This window comes from Chiloscyllium plagiosum, unplaced genomic scaffold (assembly GCF_037043375.1).
Source record: "Chiloscyllium plagiosum isolate Xiang-an unplaced genomic scaffold, Cpla_swu_hap1 HiC_scaffold_16, whole genome shotgun sequence".
NCBI classification, from domain to species: domain Eukaryota; kingdom Metazoa; phylum Chordata; class Chondrichthyes; order Orectolobiformes; family Hemiscylliidae; genus Chiloscyllium; species Chiloscyllium plagiosum.
The window spans coordinates 43,048,317-43,070,396 of NW_028270154.1; the positions used below are offsets into that span (position 1 = coordinate 43,048,317).

The window sequence follows — 22,080 nt, forward strand, 5'->3', positions numbered from 1 at the left end:
TTAACATCTGATTATCTGTTGAATTCCCTACTATAGCATGAATTTTCCTCTTGTCAATTACCAGTTACACAGAGCGAGGACTGTTTATTTGTGCACTTTCGTACTCTGCAGAACATAGCAAAAGTCCCATACTATCTCGTTTGAGATGTCTTGTTACAATTAGAATCACTGGTTTATGGTAAGCAATGATATTGCAGATTTGGAATGCAATTAAAATCTTGCAATTGCATGCAATATAAAAGCAGTGACATCCATTATTCTTAAACTGCACAATGGGCAATTTTGTGCTGTTGATCTAAACTGCAAGAATCAAATATGAAAATCATTTGGGCACAATCATCAGATTATGTTGGACTAGAGTAGAATTTGATCTGCAAAGGACATCAACAGGGTTTGAATATTCAAATTCCACTATTGCATTTTATGAAATTGTGCCCATGAATCTAGCCATTTTGTAGGCTGCTGCTAAAACAAAACTGTGCAAGCTACCAGACCAAAAGTTTAAAAACTTATGGTTCACTAATATCCTGCAGGGAAAGGAGCCCTTCAGTTCTTTCCTGATCTGTTATACTCATGATTTCAGTTGCACACAGCATGGTTTCTCTATCAAACTCAAAGCGTATGAGTCAGGAGTTGATCTCCAATAAATACAAATTGCTGGAAAGACTGGCAGCATCTGTAGAGATAAATCAAAGTTAACGTTTCAGGTGTAGTGTACCATCTTCAGAACTGATGTAGCTAGGAAAATGCTGATATTTGTAGAGCAGATGGGCTAAAGGGAATGGGCAAAAAGTAACCAGTAGGTGGAAATAGAGCTCAAAAGAGAGAAAAACAAAGGAGTGGATAAAGATCTGTCTGGGGGAATGAATAGCTGCTAATGGGAGCTATTAGTAACTGACATAGGCTGGTACTACACAAACCAATGTGATGACGAGGCCTGGGTTGGGGTAACAACAGTGTCTCAAGCCCTAAAATTTGTTGAACTTGATATTAAGTCCAGAAGGCTGCCGAGTTCCCAAGTGGAAAATGAGGTGCTGATCTTCCAGCTTGTGCTGAGCTGTGTTGGAGCACTGCAGCAAATCTGAGACCGATGTTGACCAGGGAACACAGTGGTATGTTAAAGTGGCAGGCAGCTGGAAGCTCAGTCTTTTTTTTTTGCAGACAGAACATAGGTGTTCTGCAAAGCCATTAGAAATTAGTCTGTTGGCTTGAAGTTCACCACAAACTTGTTATGCCTTTCAAAATGCACGTAAATCTTGTGACATTATTAAAATAAAGAAGACGATTGACAAGGTTCCTCATGGGAGACTGGTTAGCAAGGTTAGATCTCTTGAAATACAGAGAGAACTAGTCATTTGGATACAGAACTGTCTCGAAGGTGGAAAACAGAGGGTGGTGGTGATAGAGCAGGGTTGCTTTTCAGACTGGAGACCTGTGACCATTGGAGTGCCACAAGGATCGGTGCTGGGTCCACTACTTTTCGTCATTTATGTAAATGATTTGGATGTGAATATAGGAGGTACAGTTAGTAAGTTGGCAGATGACACCAAAATTGGAGATGTAGTGGACAGCGAAGAAGGTTACCTCGGATAACAACGGGATCTTGATGAGATGGACCAGTGGGCTGAGGAGTGGTGGATGGAGTTTAATTTAGATAAATGTAAGGTGCTGCATTTTGGAAAAGCAAAGCAGAGCAGGACTTATAAGCTTAATGGTATGGTCCTAAGCAGTGTTGCTGAATAAAATTCTTGGAGTGCAGCTTCATAATTCCTTGCAAGTAGAGTCGCAGGTAGATAGGATAGTGAAGAAGGCTTTCCTTTATTGGTCAGAGCATTAAGTATAGGAGTTGGGAGGTCATGTTACGCTTGTACAGGACATTGGTTAGGCCACTTTTGGAATATTGTGTGCCATTCTGGTTGACTTCCTATGGGAAGGATGTTGTGAAACTTGAAAGAGTTTAGAAAAGGTTTACAAGGATGTTGCCAGGGTTGGAGGATTTGAGCTATAGGGAGAGGCCAAAATAGGCTGGGACTGTTTTCCCGAGAGCTTTGAAGGCTGAGGGGTGACCTTTTTATAGAGGTTTAAAATCATCAGGAGCATGGATAGGATAAACAGACAAGGGATTTGCCCTGCGGTGGGGGGAGTCCGGAACTAGAGGGCATAGGTTTAGGGTGAGAGGGGAAAGAATTAAGAGACCTAAAGGGGCAACCTTTTCACACACAGGGTGGTGCATGTATGGAATGAGTTGCCAAAGGAAGTGGTAGAGGCGAGCATATTTGCAGCATTTAAAAGTCATCTGGGTCGGTATATGAATAGGAAGGGTTTAGAGGGAAATGGGCCAAGTGCTGGCAAATGGGACTGGATTAGGTTACGATATCTGGTCGACGTGGACAAGTTGGACCAAAGGGTCTGTTTCCATGCTGTACATCTCTGACTCTTAAGTAGCTCAGGTACAATATGCTAAATGTTCTCTTGTGCTATGTCATTTTGGATTGGGGAGTCTTGTAGACAGAATGGTTGCGGTTTCCTACATTACAGCAGGGGCAATCCTTTTCAAGTGCTTAATTGGCTGTAAAATTACCTTTTCAATGTCCTGAAGTTTTTGTATAAATTCAATAAATAGTCTCAAAATACTTGCCTGGATGTGTGCAGTCATAATGTTCAAACTTAAAGAAGGCTGTAAAAGTTAGTTCCCACAACTGGTGCCCCACCATTTGATTTCATTTACACAGCCTCTTGTTCGCATCTTATTGTTGCAGTGTTCTGTATAGAGTTTTCAGGGTGCACTGCACTGGTTCAGGATTGTTAGTTGGAGAGTTATCCCCTTTCTGACTTGTGTACTGTTTCAAGCTGTGTAAAACAGGGTAATAGGATTGTAACTCACATCCTGATGGTATTATGTGACCATGTGAAGTGCTTTGGGATTTTGAGAATTAATTAATGTAATGTGTACATGAATGACAAGCCTAGCTTTAAGAAGATAAGGTATACATGCAATCAAGGTCCCTCTGATCCTGCATGTTTCCCAGATTCCTCCTGTTAAGTATTCCCTTGCCCTATTTGTCCTGCCCAAGTGCTTCCCCTCAAACTTAGCCAGATTCAATTAAATTTGCAACTGATCAGCCCATTCTGACCAGCCCATCTATGTCCGTTAGTCTAAAGCTATTCTCCTCACTACTTAACATCCCATCAAGCCCATCAGCAGATATGTGAGAACACTACCACCTACAAGTTCCCAACTATTCCACACTTTCATGATGGAACAACATTGTCATGTGTTCACTGTTCACTGCCTTGAATTGCTGCAACATTTATGGCTTGGAGAGAATCACAGAGCTGTTATCGATTCCGTGGATTTTAAGTGAGGAAATGGCAATGTCATTCCATCATGAAAGTGTGGAATAGATGGGAACTTGTAGGTGGTGGTGTTCTCATACATCTGCTGATGGGGTTGATGGGATGTTAAGTAGTGAGGAGAATAGCTTTAGGCTAAGAACATAAATTGGCTGGTCAGAATGGGTTGATCAGTTGCAAATGGAATTGAATCTGGCTAAGTTTAAGGGGAAGGACTTGGGCTGGACAAATAAGGCCAGAGGATACATGACAAACAGGAGGATTCTGGGAACCATGCAGGATCAGAGGGACCTTGTTGTGCATGTGTGCCTTAAAGCATCAGGACAGGTGGACAAGATGGTTAAGAAGCCATAACTTGCTTTTATTTGTCGAGGCAGAGTTTAAGAGCGCAGAGGCTATATTGGAACTGTAGAATAAGTCGGTTCAGCTACAGCTAGAGTATTGCATACAGTTCTGAATTATGGGAGAAATGTGATGACACTGGAGAGCATGCAGAGGAGATTGACCAGAATGCTACCTAGTGTGTAGATTTTTGTTTTGAAGAGAGACTAGACAGACTGGGGTTTTTTTTAAGACTAAAGAAGATTAAGAGGGGATTCTGGACTAGTGGTGCTGGAAGAGCACAGCAGTTCAGGCAGCATCCAAGAAGCAGCGAAATCGAAGTTTCGGGCAAAAGCCCTTCATCAGGAATAAAGGCAGTGAGCCTGAAGCGTGAAGAGATAAGCTAGGGGAGGGTGGGGGTGGGGAGAGAGTAGCATAGACTATAATGGGTGAGTGGGGGAGGAGATGAAAGTGATAGGTCAGGGAGGAGAGGGTGGAGTGGATAGGTGGAAAAGGAGGCTAGGCAGGTCGGACAAGTCATGGGGACAGTGCTGAGCTGGAAGTTTGGAACTAGGGTGAGGTGGGGGAAGGGGAAATGAGGAAACTGTTGAAGTCCGCATTGATGCCCTGGGGTTGAGGTGTTCCGAGGCAGAAGATGAGGCGTTCTTCCTCTAGGCGTCTGGTGGTGAGGGAGCGGCGGTGAAGGAGGCCCAGGACCTCCATGTCCTCGGCAGAGTGGGAGGGGGAGTTGAAATGTTGGGCCACGGGGCAGTGTGGTTGATTGGTGCGGGTGTCCTGGATATGTTCCCTAAAGCGCTCTGCTAGGAGGTGCCCAGTCTCCCCAGTGTAGAGGAGACCGCATCGGGCGCAACGGATACAATAAATGATATTCGTGGATGTGCAAGTAAAACTTTGATAAATGTGAAAGGTTCCTTTAGGGCCTTGGATAGAGGTGAGGGAGGAGGTGTGGGCGCAGGTTTTACAGTTCCTGCGGTGACAGGGGAAGTGCCAGGATGGGAGGGTTGGAGGGGGGCGTGGACCTGACCAGGTAGTCACGGAGGGAACGGTCTTTGCGCAGGGCGGAAAGCGGTGGGGAGGGAAATATATCCCTGGTGGTGGGGTCTTTTTGGAGGTGGCGGAAATGTCGGAGGATGATTTGGTTTATGCGAAGGTTGGTAGCGTGGAAGGTGAGCACCAGGGGTGTTCTGTCCTTGTTACGGTTGGAGGGGTGGGGTCTGAGGGCGGAGGTGCGGGATGTGGATGAGATGCGTTGGAGGGCATCTTTAACCACGTGGGAAGGGAAATTGCGGTCTCTAAAGAAGGAGGCCATCTGGTGTGTTCTATGGTGGAACTGGTCCTCCTGGGAGCAGATACGGCAGAGGCGGAGGAATTGGGAATATGGGATGGCATTTTTGCAAGAGGTAGGGTGGGAAGAGGTGTAATCCAGGTAGCTGTGGGAGTCGGTGGGTAAAAAATGTCAGTGTCAAGTCAGTCGTTAATGGAGATGGAGAGGTCCAGGAAGGGGAGGGAGGTGTCAGATATGGTCCAGGTAAATTTAAGGTCAGGGTGGATTGTGTTGGTGAAGTTGATGAATTGCTCGACCTCCTCGCGGGAGCACGAGGTGGCGCCAATGCAGTCATCAGTGTAGCTGAGGAAGAGGTGGGGAGTGGTGCCTGTGTAATTACGGAAAATCAACTGTTCTACGTAGCCAACAAAGAGACAGGCATAGCTGGGGCCTGTACGTGTGCTCATGGCTACCCCCTTTGGTCTGGAGGAAGTAGGAGGATTCAAAGGAGAAATTGTTATGGGTGAGGACCAGTTCAGCCAAATGAATGAGAGTGTCGGTGGAAGGGTACTGTTGGGGATGTCTGGAGAGGAAGAAAATGGAGTGCTTGGAGGTCCTGGTCATGGCGGATGGCGATGTAGAGGGATTGAATATCCATGGTGAAGTTGAGGCATTGGGGGCCGGGGAAACGGAAGTCTTGCAGGAGGTGGAGGGCGTGGGTGGTGTCTCGAACGTAGGTGGGGAGTTCCTGGACTCGGGGGGGATAGGACAGTGTCGAGGTAGGTAGAGATGAGTTCAGTGGGGCAGGAGCATGCTGAGACAATGGGTCGGCCAGGGTGGTCAGGCTTGTGGATCTTGGGAAGGAGGTAGAACCGGGCAGTGCGGGGTTCCCGGACTATGAGGTTGGAAGCTGTGGGTGGGAGATCTCCTGAGGTGATGAGATTCTGTATGGTCTGGGAGATGATGGTTTGGTGATGGGGGGGTGGGGTCATGGTTGAGGGGGCAGTAGGAAGAGGTGTCCTCGAGTTGGCGTTTGGCTACAGCGGTGTAGAGGTCAGTGCACCAGACTACCACTGCGCCCCCTTTATCCGCTGGCTTGATGGTGAGGTTGGGATTGGAGCAGAGGGATTGGAGGGCTGCGCGTTGTGAGGGTGAGAGGTTGGAGTGGGGGAGGGGTGGGTCGACAGGTTGAGGCAGTTAATGTCCTGGCGGCAGTTGGAAATGAAGAGGTGGAGGGCAGGTAATAGGCCAGTGCGGGGTGTCCAGGTGGATGCAGTGTATTGGAGGTGGGCCAAGGGGTCCTCTGAAGGTGAGTGGGAATCCTGATTGTGAAAGTAAGCTCTGAGGCGGAGGCGACGGAAGAATTGTTCGACGTCACGGCATGTATTAAATTCATTGATGCGTGGATGGAGGGGGATGAAGGTGAGTCCTTTGCTGAGGACTGATCGTTCGTCCTCAGAGAGGGGGAGGTCTGGAGGGATGGTGAAAACTCGGCAGGGCTGTGAGCTGGGGTCTGGTGGGGTGTAGAGCTGGGAGTGTGGGCGGAACCTGTAACTCGAGTGGGTGTGATGGTGGGAGGAATGGGGGTGGAGTCATGAGCAGGGGTAGATGTGCACTTGCGTTGCAAAGACATACAAGGCTGTGGGCCAAGTGCTGGGAAATGGGATTAGAATCGTTAGGTTATTTTTGAGCAGTGCAGATGTAATGGGCCGTAAGGCAATTATCTGTGTTGTTGAAATTTGATTCTCTGACCCTCTTTGTGCCAGGTTTATGATGCAGCCTCAATATCCCAAGTAGTAATTGTTGCCTTTTAACTCCCCAACCTTTATGAACTATGCTGTTTGCATTTACATGCCCGTAGTATAACTCCTGTTTAGACTTCATTACTTTCTCCCTTTATTCTGCCTCCACATATTGAATGTACTGTTCTCTATTCTAGTGCTCTCTGTTTCTCCCAGCACTTTGTGCAACCTGAGATTACTTTCTAATATACTTTCTTGTTTCCCTCATCTCTGCTAATTTAATTTAAACCCTCTCCAGTAACTCTAGTAAAACTCCCTACAGGGAATTCAGTCCCAACTTTATTTAGCTTGTACAGGTGTCATTTCCACAAGAACTAGTCCAAATTTTCCACTAATCTAAAGGCCTCCCTTCTGCATCTTCTTTCCAACCACACATTCATCTGTGTTATCTTTATATTTCTGCATTCACTTGCATGTGGCACTAGGGGGTAATTTGGAGACTACTTAAGAGGCTCTGCTTACTAACCATCTGTATGGCTCCCTAAATTCCAATTGCAGAATTGCATCCTTCTCCTGCTTGTGTCGTAAGTGGACCATGACCTTTGGCTGTTCCCCTCATCAAAAGATTGTCCTGCAGCCATTCTGTAACATCCTAGACCCTAGCACCAGGCCACAACAGGCATCCCAGAGCCACATTGATTGCTGCAGAATTGCCTATTTCCCTAGCTAAAGAATCCTTTTATCAGTAGTATCATTCCATACCCCTTCTTCCCCTCCTTTTACAGCTGGGTCACCTTTCATACCATAGATTGTTACAGTACTTATCCAAGAATCCATTAATTGCAACAGTGTTCAGATTGGAGAACTGGTCAGCCTCCAGCACTACCTACCCATTTTCAGACGTCTGGCAGTCTCCCATTCCATATCTTCCTGGTTTGCCCCTAACTTGTACTTTGGTCACATCTCTGAACATGCTACCCATATAGTCCTCTACTTCGTGGATGCACCTCAGTGACTCGAGCTGCAACTTGAGCTCTGAAACATGGAGGCAAGCTTGTGCTGCCAATGATGCTTCCTGTAGATGGCCTCATCCATGTTGTGAGAAGCGTCCACGACTTCCCACATTCTACAGAATGATGTTAAAAATCACACAACACCAAGCAGCGCTCCAAATGCTAGTGCTTCCAAATAAACTTGTTAGATTATAACCTGGTGTTGTGATTTTTAACTTTGTACATCCCAGTCCAACACTGGCATCTCCAAATCATGTCTAAAGAATGAGTTTTCCATTTGGCTGAGTTAAGATATCCTCGTCGGTCTAGCTTGTAAGTAAACTAACTTTTGAGCTCTATGACTTTAGTTACTTATGTAATATTACTAAAAGCTGGGGATTGGTAGAAAGTGGAAATTATTCATCCTGACTAACAAATCTGCTTTTTCTCAAATGCCTATCATTCTCTGGGCTAGTTTAGAAACTTTACATTTTTCAAAATTAATAGTTGGAAGACAGTCCCTACCAACTGCTACTCAACAACCAATAAACTCCTGACTTAACTGAGATGTCGTGTTAGACTTGCACTTTTACCTACTGCCCATAAAATCTCCTGCTCCTTTTCGATGCTGGTGACAATCCGAGTTATTCCCTTCTACCATGCTTCTTCCTCATGCCTCTTAGATGGTGACATGGCTTCAGAGAATCTGGAAACTAGTTACCCAACAATTAATTGCTCCCTCTTGTGTTTTGCTACATTATTTATATGTCTGGTTGGTTGAGAACTTTCTGCTTGATGGTGAGCCACCAACATATCAATTGCACCGAATTCAGTGAAATTGATATCTTTGAATATCAAGAAGTAATGGTTAGATTCTCTCTTGTTGATGGTGGTCATTGCCTTGTACTTATGGCATGTATACTTGCCATGTTTCACTCCAAGCTTGAATGTTGTCCAGGTGGACATGCAGACGCAGACCTTAGTGTCTTGAATGATGGATCGCTTATCAATCATCAAAGATTCCTGCTTCCAACCTTATGGAGAGAAGGTCATTGAAGCGGCTGAAAACGGTTGGGTCTAGGACTCCACCCTGAAGAACTTCTTTATTGATTTCCTCAAATTGAGATGAATGACCACAACCATTTTCCTTTGTGTTACAATTTGACTCAAACCAGTGGAATTCATTCTCCTGATTCTCATTGATTTCAATTTTGTTTGGCTTCTTAATACCACCATCTACCCTATACTGCTTGATCTCCAGGGATAGTCTTCCTTCTTCTCTGGAATTCAGCCTTTTTTGGTCATATTTGGACCAAGGCTGTAATGAGATCTGGAGTTAACTGCTCTGTATGGAACTGAAACTGATCGTGAAAGAACAAGTTACTGCTAAGAAGTGCAGCTTCATGGCTGAGGTGCTGACATTGTCCATCAAGATGGTTAAGCACTTTTACTACTTGCTAGTGGACACTACTCAGTTGTGGGTTATAATGCTTTTGACTGCTCAACCTCAGTTGGCTTTTTGTAAAACTAGAGCCACAAAGTGTGGGACTGCCTAATTTTGTCTGTTCCTTTCTCAGGTTAGGGTTTACATCTGGGACAGAAAGTTGCTGGATGGTTCATTTGAATCTATGCCAACTGCCCAAGCAACAGTCCAGTTGGACCCATTTTCTCTTTCTATCCTTGCCTCTCATTTCCTCTTGAAATCAGTGTCAGCTTTCACCACCATGGTGGGCAGCAAGCTCCAGCCTATCGTGATTTTCAAACACCCTATTTTTCCCCCTCAGTATCCTTGCCTTTCTTACCCGTAACTGTTAATATGTCACCTAGACAAGATGATTTAGTGTTATGCATATTTTACTATCTTTGTTTAGATGGTGATCTTGTAATCTTAAGTTCAGATGCGTACAGTGGGAGCGTGGTAAATGGCTACGTTATGAATGTTAGTGTACATGTATAAATTAAGTCTACTCATTGCCTGTTTATCTGAAGAGAATTGAGACACAATGGAAGGAATTTGTAACTTTTTCTTCTTTTATCTGTTGTGTAGGGAGAGTTAGAAGTTTGAGTTCGTCATTATGGTCATTGACACACTTGACTGCATTGCATCTTGGTGACAACTCCCTTTCACGTATTCCTCCTGATATTGCCAAACTGCATAATCTGGTTTATTTAGACCTATCGTGCAACAAGATACGGAGTTTACCATCTGAACTTGGAAACATGGTATCACTCAGGTAAATTCTTTAACTGAAGGAAATATTTATATTTGTGATTTATTATATTTCAAAGATTGTGTTTATAAACTCTTTACAAAATATAGAATTTTTGTCCTGCAGAAATGTGAATTATTTTACTGTGCTGTATGTTGAATTTCAGCACATTCCATTCATTTGTCTTGAGGGTAACTATTGCCTGTTGAGCATTGCTGTCAGCTATTTTGTTTTGATAACTCATTGGCCTATTAATTATTAATTTGTAGTGCTTAAGCTGCTTGAAGTTAATCTTTGAAATGTGAAAGTTTTGACCTTGGCAATTCTGTGCAATAGATCTAACTTCAGTGTAATGGCATCCAGTTGGTTGAAAGTATGCCTTTGCAGCTAATTGGAGACTGTTGCTTACATCCTTAATATGGATGGCGAAATGCTGAAGTAGTTTAAAAATAAATGCTTCTTTAAAATTCTGTTGGTAAGAGAGCATTTATGAGGCAAGAATATGGAAGAAAAAGTGACATTTTCAGAATTTTTGTGTTTGGTCTGCTTGCACCATATTCATAAAAATAAAGGAAATTTTCTTTATTCAAAGAATTAATTCATTGCTAACTACAGGACAGAATCGAGACTTTTCTACCAGACTGATAAGAAGTAAAAATCAATCAGTCAGTTGTAGACTGATTTAAGGAAATGGTTATTGCCATTAAGAATGAAGTGATGTATTTTGGTAGAAAGCTGAGAGGCAATGTAAGCAAATTGGCAACATTTTAATGGTGATGTGGTATTTGAGAACTGAAGGTGGTAGTGCAAATTGAGAAGGGTGTCCAGACGTATAATTCTGTGAATAGTGATGGAGTGCTAAACCCTTTTATAAAACATTGGTTGGCCTTTAGCTTGAGTATTATTATTAATTTTGGGCTGCACGCTTTTTTTAAGCTTTAGAGTGGACAGAGAAAAGTTTTTTTTTAAGCATTTGGTACCAGGATTGCTGAACTCAATTATGTATATGGAGTAGAGGGGTTTAAGTTGTTCGCCTTAAGAGTAAGAGAAGATTTATAGTCTATAAGGAGAAATATTTGATCCCAAGTAACTGAAATTACTTGAGGACAACTATTTAGTGTTTAGCAAAAGAATCAAAAGTGCCACAAGGAAATGTTTACACAGACAATGCATATGATATGGAATGCAGCCCTTGAAAGGGAAGATTGAATCAGATTCAATAGACTTTCAACAGAAAATTGAACATATATACTTGGAAGGGAAAATATACAGAGCATTGGGAAAAGAACAAGGTATGGGGCTAAATAAATCTTTTAAACACTCTCAATGGGCCTCTTGTGTATTATGATATTTGAACTTTTACATGATTAAGCTTTTTTTGTGTCTGTCTGAGATTTAAAAGTAAAGGTTTCCCAGGTTCACATAGTTGATGAGGTTCTTTGTCTGAGATTGTGGTACTTGGAAGGTAAATGTACTGATTGGAACCTGGTTAACCTCATTGCCCACTAGGTCGTTGGTCAGGTTAACAACCGTAATCAATCAGGAAAACCCTGGTTGACCAGGTTTGTTCGTGCTGCCAGGGAGGGATTAAACTAGATTCACAGGGGCGTTGGGACCTCAACAGCAGGGAGGCACGTGCAAGGCTGGAAGGAAATATAGTAATCAGAAATAGTGAGGTGAAGAGACTAGTTAGACTGGAACACAACAGGCAGCAAGGAATGCCTGTTTCATTAAATTGCATTTATTTCAATGCAAGAGGGCTGACCGGTAAGGCCAGTGAATGCATGGTGAGGATATGTATGTGGGATGGGGATATTATAACCATTAGAGAAATATGGCTAAGGGAGGGACAAGACTGGCAGCTTAATGTTCCAGGGTACAGGTGCTTTAGGCAGGACAGAGGTGGTGGGAGGGGGAGTTATTTGTGGCAGTAGTCAGATGAAATAACTGAAGGATCATCAGTGAGGCTTTGTGGCTGGAGCTAAGAAATAAGAAGGGGGTGGTGACGTTATGGGGTTGCACTATAGGCCACCAATTACTCAACTGGAATTAGAGAAACAAATATGCAGGGAGATTGGTGAGACTTGCAGGAGCAATAAGGTTGTCATAGTTTAATTTTCCTAACATAGATTGGGACTGCCAGAGCATTAAGGGCCTAGATGTCGTGGTATTTAAGTGTGTTCAGGAAAGTTTCCTCAAGCAGTATATGGAGGCTCCTACTCAGGAAGGGGCAAAACTGGACCTGTTGTTGAAAAATAGGACAGGGCAGGTGACGGAGGTGACCGTGAGGGAGCACTTTGGGACCAATGACCAGAGTTCTATTTTAAAATAGTTATGGAGAGGGACAAAACTGGTCCGCAGGGTCAAGTTCTAAATTGGGGCAAGGTGAAGTTTGATGGAATTAGACAGGAGCTAGAAAGGGTTGATTGGAGTAGTTTGCAGATAAACGGACCTCTGGTAAGCGGGAGGCCTTTAAAAGTGGGATAGCTAGAGTTCAAGGTCTATATGTTCCTGTGAGGATGAAGGGCAAGGTTGGCAAGAATAGGAAACCCTGGATGACGAGATGTTGAGGCTTTGACCAGTAAAAAGAAGGATGTGTGGCTCAGATACAGGCAGCTGGGATCAAGGGAATCCCTGGAGCAATACAAGGATTACAGGAGTTAACTGAAGAAGGAAATCAGGAGTGCAAAAAGGGATCAGGATCTGGGCCGACAAGCCATTGTAGTTGCTACCTATATGCAGACTCAAGACAACCAAGAATTTAGTAAGAAAGCTCGTAGGCCAGTACCCGGGAGAGTGCACACCCTGGGGCGGCCCCCTACATGTGGGTTGGAACAATTAAATTGCTTAGTGACATCCAAATTGGAACTGATTTAAAATAAATGTTTGGTTAAATGGTTATCCAGTTCCGGAGGAGGCTGATATCAGCAGTAGCTGTATGTGTTTGCAGAATCAGTCTGTAACCAGGTTTACTTGAGACTCCAACCCTGAAGTTTGCGCAGGACCTCTGCCAGACTGAGAACATACACTGCAGAACCGTTGCCTATTAAGGGTATGACTTCGGTTCCAGTCTCCTATGAAAACAGTTGGTGCAGTTACCACAGGCAGTAAAAGGCTAGGGCCCAAACTTATTGGGGTGCAATTGGTTGAGAAAGATTCACTTGGATGGTTGAGAGAGATTCACCTGGATCGGCTGAACATTTTTCAATTAGAAAAACGGCTGCCTCAGTGAAGTCCTAATGAAATACCCAGGAGTTTTTCAGGAAGGGCTTGGGACTACGAATGGGGCCAAAACCACTTTACACGTTGACCCGGAAGCAATTCCAAGATTTTGCAAGGCCCGCCTGGTACCATTTGCCTTGTGGGCAAAGGTAAAGGCAGAAATCAGTCGGCTGGAGAGCAAAGGAATCATCAAACCAGTGCAGTTTGCAGAATGGGCAGCACCAGTCATACCAGTTGTGAAGCCTGACCTCTCAGTTCACTTTTATGGGGATTTCACACAAACGGTAAACTGCTTCTTGCAACTGGATAAATACCTGATCCCTCACATAGAGGCATATATGCAAAATTGGCAGGGGAGGGTGCGATCCTTTATGAAGCTGAACATGACCTTGCCTATCTGCAATTGCAGTTGGATGCGGAGTCCCAGATGTTCGCTATAATTAATACCCATAAGGGTTTATATCGATATACAAGACTGCGATTTGGGTATCATCAGCCTGCCCCTTTTTCCAGTGGACCATGGATAACATTATTAAAAGGCTACCCCAATTTGCAATTTATCTGGATGACTTAGTAATTAAAGGGGCGCAATAAAGAGAACTTTTGATATTATGCTAAAATGTTTCTCCCAGGCTGGTGTATGCCTTAGAAAGGCAAAATGTATGTTCCAGGCATCCCAAGTGACCTACTTTGGGTTACAGAGCCGACAGGCTATGCTGTTGGAAGAAAATGAGGGTGATCAAAGGAACCCCAGCTCCCACATCTGTACTGGAGCTTAGGTCTTTCCTTGGGTTAGTGAATTATTATGGAAAATTCATACAGACACAATGTAAGAGTGAAAATGCAGTGCAAGATATCTGAAGAAATAGACAGCATGTTCCACCACAGTCAGAAGGATTGTGTGCTGAGGTCTGGTTCAAGCTTAAGAACCAAAGCTAATACTTCCGTGTAGTACTGAAGCAATTATGTTGTTTTGAATGAACTACTAAACGGAGAGCCATTCTTCTTTAAGAATGAAAGATCCTGTGGAAATATTCTGAAAAGTAGTACAATTTTCCTCTCCTGTGCCCTGGTCAGTATTTAACCTTGAACATTATTATGAACATTTATCTGGTCAATGTTACATTGTTGTGTGTGGAAATTGGTTGGCTGTTATGTAGGAAACAATTAAATTCTCCAAGTGTAGCCACTGAGAGGTTTTTTCGGACGTCCTAAAATTGTGAAAGATGTAATAATATTTCCGATTTGCCCTTTTATAGGAAAGGAATTTATGTGGTGTTTAGCTTTGGTTTGACTGATAAAGATGCTAAAATGCCTAAAACCTGCACTTGATTTTTGTGTGGCTTAACTTTTGTTTGGCACTGAAGGATATAACTTCAGTTCTAGATCAGCCTTAGTGTCATGTGCAAACTGGAAGCACGGTTAATAACTTGTCAAATATTCCTAAAACAACCTGCAATATATGTTCAGACTTGTATAATTACTGCAAGTTGCTCTTTTTTTTTTGACCAGATTTTAAACATCAATTTTCCATTTGTTTCCGATTTGCTAGGAGGATTTAGGTTTTAATTAAAACAGTGAATGGGTTGAAGTATTGATTTGTTGGAAAGTAGAACTGAACATTATAAATACATTATGAAATTTGTCACATGCTTCACATTTCAATCTGTACAAATTGATTAATATTTTTACCTTCAAGTCTAATGATGATTGTCTTGCATCTAACTATGACTTTTAATTATTATCAATGAGATGGGGTAAAATAAAGCCCTCGAGGAGGAAGTGAGGACTGCAGATGCTGGAGATCAGAGCCGAAAATGTGTTGCAGGAAAAGCGCCGCAGGTCAGGCAGCATCCAAGGAGTAGGAGAATCAACGTTTCGGGCATGAGCCCGAAGAAGAACTCCTGAAGGGCTCATGCCCGAAACGTCGATTCTCCTACTCCTTGGATGCTGCCTGACCTGCTGCGCTTTTCCAGCAACACATTTTCGGCTAAAATAAAGCCCTGTCATTTTTAGACGATGTATTTTAGAATTGAGCTTTATGTGAGTTTAATACTAATCACATTGGAATTGGTTTTTTTTCAGTAGTGGCTTTAGGTTGGAAGCTCTTGCTTATTCCTTTTATTTTCCTTGTTTTATTGAAAATGTTACAATACGCTACCTCAAGATAAATAATGCTAAGATAGGAAGGTACAGGATTGAGGACAGGAAGCACTGCACAATCCATTTAAGATCTTCCTTTTTTTGTCAGTTTGTATGTTTCTTGGATAAATATTTAAACTAATTTCACAATATTTACTGCCTCATTATGTGCACTGTTAGGATGGGATGCCCACCTGTTGAACTAAAATACTAGCAATTTTTCATGTTGCACTTCGATATTTACCTATTCCATTTACGTATTCCCACTTGTTGTTTGGGTGGAGTGTGGCTCCTTTTGCTTTATGGTAGATTCACTTCTATCATTTTGTCAAGTCCTGTATTGTATTTGGCAATTTACAGGGTGGAACATAAGGAGTTGGAGTAGTCCCTTCAGCCCCTCAAGCCTGACCCACCATTCTGTAACATCATGGCTGATCTGTCTCAGGACTCCTTTTTTTTTCAACCAGCTCCTCAACCCTCAATCTTTAATATTTCAAAAATCTATCTAGCTCCTGTTTAAGTAATCTCTCTTTGGGGTAGAGAACTCCAGATGAATCTATTTGTGCTTTTTCCCCTCTTCATTTTTTTTTCCAAGTATACCACCTTATTGTTGTGGTTCTGTTCGCTGAGCTGGGAATTTGTGTTGCAGACGTTTCGTCCCCTGTCTAGGTGACATCCTCAGTGCTTGGGAGCCTCCTGTGAAGCGCTTCTGTGATGTTTCCTCCGGCATTTATAGTGATTTGTATCTGCCGCTTCTGGTTGTCAGTTCCAGCTGTCTGCTGCAGTGGCCGGTATATTGGGTCCAGGTTGATGTGCTTGTTGATTGAATCAGTGGATGGGTGCCATGCCTCAAGGAATTCCCTGGCTGTTCTCTGTTTGGCTTGTCCTATAATAGTAGTGTTGTCCCAGTCGAATTCATGTTGCTTGTCATCCGCGTGTGTGGCTACTAAGGATAGCTGGTCATGTCGTTTCGTGGCTAGTTGGTGTTCATGGATGCGGATCGTTAGCTGTCTTCCTGTTTGTCCTATGTAGTGTTTTGTGCAGTCCTTGCATGGGATTTCGTACACTACATTGGTTTTGCTCAGGCTGGGTATCGGGTCCTTCGTCCTGGTGAGTTGTTCTCTGAGAGTGGCTGTTGGTTTGTGTGCTGTTATGAGTCCCAGTGGTCGCAGTAGTCTGGCTGTCAGTTCAGAAATGTTTTTGATGTATGGTAGTGTGGCTAGTCCTTTGGGTTGTGGCATGTCCTCATTCCGTTGTCTTTGCCTTAGGCATCTGTTGATGAAATTGTGGGGGTATCCGTTTTTGGCGAATACCTTGTATAGGTGTTCTTCTTCCTCTTTTTGCAGTTCTGGTGTACTGCAGTGTGTTGTGGCCCTTTTGAACAGTGTCTTTTGTGCAACTTCTTTTGTGTGTGTTGGGGTGGTTACTTTCGTAGTTTAGGACTCGGTCTGTGTGTGTGGCTTTCCTGTATACCTCTTGTGGTGAATTCTCCGTTCGGTGTTGTCTGTACCATCACGTGTAGGAATGGGAGTTGGTTGTCCTTTTCTTCCTCTCTAGTGAATCGGATTCCTGTGAGAGTGGCGTTGATGATCCGGTGTGTGTTCTCTATTTCTGTGTATTTAATGATTACAAAAGCACTAAGAAACGATAAGAACATAATCATACTACCAGCAGACAAAGGCAGAATGACGGTCATCCTGGACAAAGCAGAGTACATCCAAAAAGCGCAACAACTACTTGCAGATACCAACAGAGGGAGTTTGACCCCACCCCACAGCTCACCAATAGGATAAATGACACACTGAGGAACCTACAAAAAAACGGACATAACCAGGTTTGACCTACAGAGAATGAAACCTGAAAGCAACAACACCCCCAGATTCTGTGGACTACCTAAAGTGCACAAACCAGACATCTCACTCAGACCCATAGTATCACTACCAGGGACACCACACAACAAACTGGCTAAAGAACTACAGCAGAAACTGAAACACCTGATCAGTGGATCCAGACACTCTATACAGTCAACACAGGAATTCTTGGACATCAGAAATATACACATAGACAAGGAAGAAACTATGGTCTCATTCGATGTAACGGCACTGTTCACCTCTATCGACAAAACCCTAGCCAGAGAAACAATAGCCAACCTGCTGGACATACAGAACAGACAACAAGACGGGGAACCTATCAACAAAGACTGCATACTCAAACTACTGGACCCGTGCCTCATAACACACTTCACATTCAACAACCAAATATATGAACAAATCAACGGCAACCCCATGGGCTCACCCATCTCTGGACTCATAGCAGAAGCGGTAATGCAAAGGTTAGAACAAACAATCTTATCGCAAATTCAAACCAAACTCTGGGTCAGATATGTAGATGATACTTTTGTAATCATTAAAAACACAGAAATAGAGAAAACACACCGGATCATCAACGCCACACTAACAGGAATCCGATTCACTAGAGAGGAAGAAAAGGACAACCGACCCTCATTCCTACACGTGATGGTACAGACAACACCGAACGGAGAATTCACCACAAAGGTATACAGGAAAGCCACACACACAGACCGAGTCCTAAACTACGAAAGCAACCACCCCAACACACACAAAAGAAGTTGCACAAAAGACACTGTTCAAAAGGGCCACAACACACTGCAGTACACCAGAACTGCAAAAAGAGGAAGAAGAACATCTATACAATGTATTCGCCAAAAACGGATACCCCCACAATTTCATCAACAGATGCCTAAGGCAAAGACAACGGAATGAGGACATGCCACAACCCAAAGGACTAGCCACACTACCATACATCAAAAACATTTCTGAACTGACAGCCAGACTACTGCGACCACTGGGACTCATAACAGCACACAAACCAACAGCCACTCTCAGAGAACAACTCACCAGGACGAAGGACCCGATACCCAGCCTGAGCAAAACCAATGTAGTGTACGAAATCCCATGCAAGGACTGCACAAAACACTACATAGGACAAACAGGAAGACAGCTAACGATCCGCATCCATGAACACCAACTAGCCACGAAACGACATGACCAGCTATCCTTAGTAGCCACACACGCGGATGACAAGCAACATGAATTCGACTGGGACAACACTACTATTATAGGACAAGCCAAACAGAGAACAGCCAGGGAATTCCTTGAGGCATGGCACTCATCCACTGATTCAATCAAGAAGCACATCAACCTGGACCAAATATACCGGCTACTGCAGCGGACAGCTGGAACTGACAACCAGAAGCGGCAGATACAAATCACTATAAATGCCGGAGGAAACATCACAGAAGCGCTTCACAGGAGGGTCCGAAGCACTGAGGATGTCACCTAGACGGGGGACGAAACGTCTGCAACACAAATTCCCAGCTCGACGAACAGAACCACAACAACGAGCACCCGAGCTACAAATCATCTCACAAACTTTGAATACCTCCTTATTATATCTTAAGAATAGGAAAAATCCAGAAGTACAATCTACTGTCTCTTCAATCCATGAATGTTTCCTGACCTGATTTTTTTTCAACTTTTTAAATTGCAAGGATAAAGTCCAGATTCTTTTAAATAATCCCAACAGTTCTGCTGCATCATCATCTCTGCTATGCTCAGACATGAGTTCCATTTTAAGGCAGTGTGCTGCATTAAGCTTCAGCATAATCAAGTCAACATTCCATAACTTAATAGTGTAGATCTTATCCACCATGATATATCAGTGTCCAAGAATCTTCCTGTGATTCACCATGTTACCTCCTGTTGAAGATCACACTGTCGTTGGGCAAATTTGCACATTTTGGATATTTTGCAGTCTGTTTCTCTGTCGAAGTTCTAACCCAGTGAATGTTGTGGTTAACATTTTAGTAAAGGTGGATGTTTCTTGGTGTTGAGTTCTTCACAGTTGCTCTATTTGAGAAGTAGCATGTGTAGTGAAATCTTAAATCAAGTTCACTTGCAAATAAACAAGTGATCTTGGCAGACTCTAGAACTTTTGATTCGAATTTGAAGAATCAACTAAGTTGCCATCCATTCTTTTAAACGGGACTGTAAGCCCCATAACTGGACACGTCTATAGATGGGTGGATTCCATATGCAGTGAAACACAACCCAGAAGTGTATAAAATGATTAAAAAGAAGTTCAGGACTGGTCTTGGTCAGGAACCATGCTTCATCCAAGATGCATCTGTCCCTCTTTTAGCTCAACCTGTGCACACTTCATTGCTTGTTGATCCAGCAACCTTATGGCTTTAACATTCTTGATCTCTTTTTGTTTCCAAAATTTTCCATGATTTCATCCTTGCCCTTCCCTAACAACTTCAGCACCAGGGATAATTCAGGAAAGTAGAGTTGACAATAAGTGATCGGTGTGGGCTCTTGAACATTCTTGATTTTTGATTGTTTTTTAATTGATCATTTTGTTTAATTCCTTCCCTAAAACTTTGCGTCTCTTTACCCCTCTTGCCTCAGTTAAGGGTCTCCTAATATTTAATATCTCATCAACACTTTTTTGGTAATCTATCCTATATATCCTTTTTGTGGATTTGTGTCAAATTTGTTCGCACTTAGTAAAACGCCATATGTTATGTTACATTGTTGAAGGCTCCATATAAATATAAACACATTTAATCAAAGAATACTCCAAGTATTAACTACACTAGTAGCAGCCAACAATTTGCATTTGGAAGAAAATCTGGGCGATGATGAAGGGAGACACAACAGATTTATTTGGCTAAATTACTTTGTGTTATTTTAGTACATCAACTTATTTTCAAACAGCACTATTGGACTTCTGTAAATGTCTATTGTTATGCTGCTAATTCTTTTTATTTTTGTATGTTTGCTGATGGCCATTTCACTAGTGTGTACGAGCTTGTTTATTATTTATTGAACCGCACTCTCTTAATTGGTCTTCATGAATTTATGCTTGACAGCCATAGCCTTTAGGGTTCACCTGTTGTGCTTCAGAATAATATGTTTCGTTTTACAGCTATTCAGTTCCTCTCATGCATGGTTTTACTTCTCGTCAGCGTTATACAAAGAGCAAGCAGAATTTGATTAGACAGCTTTTGTTTTAAGAAAAGAAATATAAATGAAAATCTCATTGTTTTGTAAGAAAAATATTTTGAGAGAATTTCTGCTTTTTTGAATTGTTAATTCCCTTATCAGAACAAGACGGGCATGCATTATTATGTTCGGATAATTGATTATTCGGTTAATTGATTCAATGCCTTTACTCTGGGGCTCAGAGGTTTCTATAAAGTCTGTCCCTGTTCAGATTAGGCAGCAGCACACCGCACACTGGCCCGAGCCCCTGCCCGCGTCCCCTCCCAAACACCATCTCCCCGCCCACCTCCTGTCCGCTCTCAGCCTGCCCCCCAACGCCGTCCTGTCGCACCTCTAACCCCATCCAACACCGCCCCCCACCCACTCTCTCTCTCTGCTCCCTGCCCCCCCCTGTCTGCTCCCAGTCTGTCCCCCAACCCCATCCAACACTGTATCCCCTGTCCGCCCTGCCCCTTCTCCAGGGCAGCTGGACTGGACACCAGCAACAAGGCTGCTGTTGCTGCTGACTTTTGGGGGGGGAATTTCCAAATAGTGTGCGCGCGCGCACACCACACGCACCTTTTTACTGCAACTTTTTGACACGTTCCACCTTTGCTCTGTACAGGACAATGTTGGAGAGATTATCTGGGGAAGGGGGATTTAGGGTTCAAGCATGTGTAGAATGCCAGGCAAAGTGTGGGGGGAGAGAGAGAAGGCAGAAGGTCAGTCATTTAGAGACTGTGCCTGTGTTCTCGGCAGGACTGCGTGCACTTCTAATCACTGTAAATAAAAGATGTGATTTGTGTTGGAAACACATTTTTGATGCAGTGTTTCTGTCGGGGCCTCGAGATCACCTTCGGATAATCTGATATTCAGATAATTGATATTCGGAAAATTGAACTGGACATAGCAGCAGTGAAATATTTAAACTCACTGTCATCTGAAAGTGTAACAATGCAATGAAATGCTGACACTTTAAGATGCCACTTTAGTGAGAAAATAGATCAGAATCTTAGCTTTAGAGAAGGAACTCTACAAAACCACTCTAAATTTAAAAATTTAGATTTTTAAAAGATAGATTTTTGATGTGGAATTTATTTTTCGTTTAGTCAACTTAGCTGCCACAATTGTGGATCTGTTCGCCGAGCTGGGAAGTAGATTTGCAGAAGTTTCATCGCCTGTCTAGGTGATCTCTTCGGTGCTTTGGAGCTTCCTGTGAAGCACTGCTGTACTGTCCTGGAACTTATTTTGTTCCGATCCTGCTGCTTCCGGTTGCAGGTTCAGATTTTTCGTTGAAGCATAGCACTCGTCCACAGACTTCGCCAAGAAACGGTAGACCTAGAGCCAATATACCAGCCACTACACCGAACAACTGGAAGCAGCAGGAGCAGAACCAAATAAATCCTAGGAGAGAGAGGACAGCAGTGCTTCACAGAAGGCTACAAAGCACTGTAAGGTGTCACCTAGACAGGACAAAACATCTGCAAATCAACTTCTCAGCTTAGCGAACATACCCACAACTATGGCAATTGTTACCTGAGCTACAAATCTTTTATGCAAAACTTGAATCAACTTAGCTGTTCAGACTTGTTTGCCTTGTGTGTGGGTTGATTGAGGCAGTAATAGGTTAACTAATTTTGGTGAATAGCAGTTGTGATTAGCTGTTGTCTGGCTTGCTATTTCCCATGAATACAGATGATTGTGTATACTGAGACAACAGGCAAAATCTTGCTGGTGTGAAGCACA

At 43.2% G+C, this 22,080-nt stretch overlaps 1 protein-coding gene across 4 annotated transcripts in view; it reads left to right on the forward strand.

Annotated features, from left to right (window-relative positions):
* LOC122556644 (CCR4-NOT transcription complex subunit 6) overlaps positions 1-22,080 on the forward strand; it is an 87,394-nt gene that overhangs the window by 37,441 nt on the left and 27,873 nt on the right. For all 4 annotated transcript variants that reach the window (XM_043703610.2, XM_043703611.2, XM_043703612.2 and 1 more), the window contains exon 3: positions 9,742-9,928. In XM_043703610.2, coding sequence (XP_043559545.1) covers positions 9,742-9,928 — 187 coding nt within the window. The remainder of the gene's footprint in view (positions 1-9,741; positions 9,929-22,080) is intronic.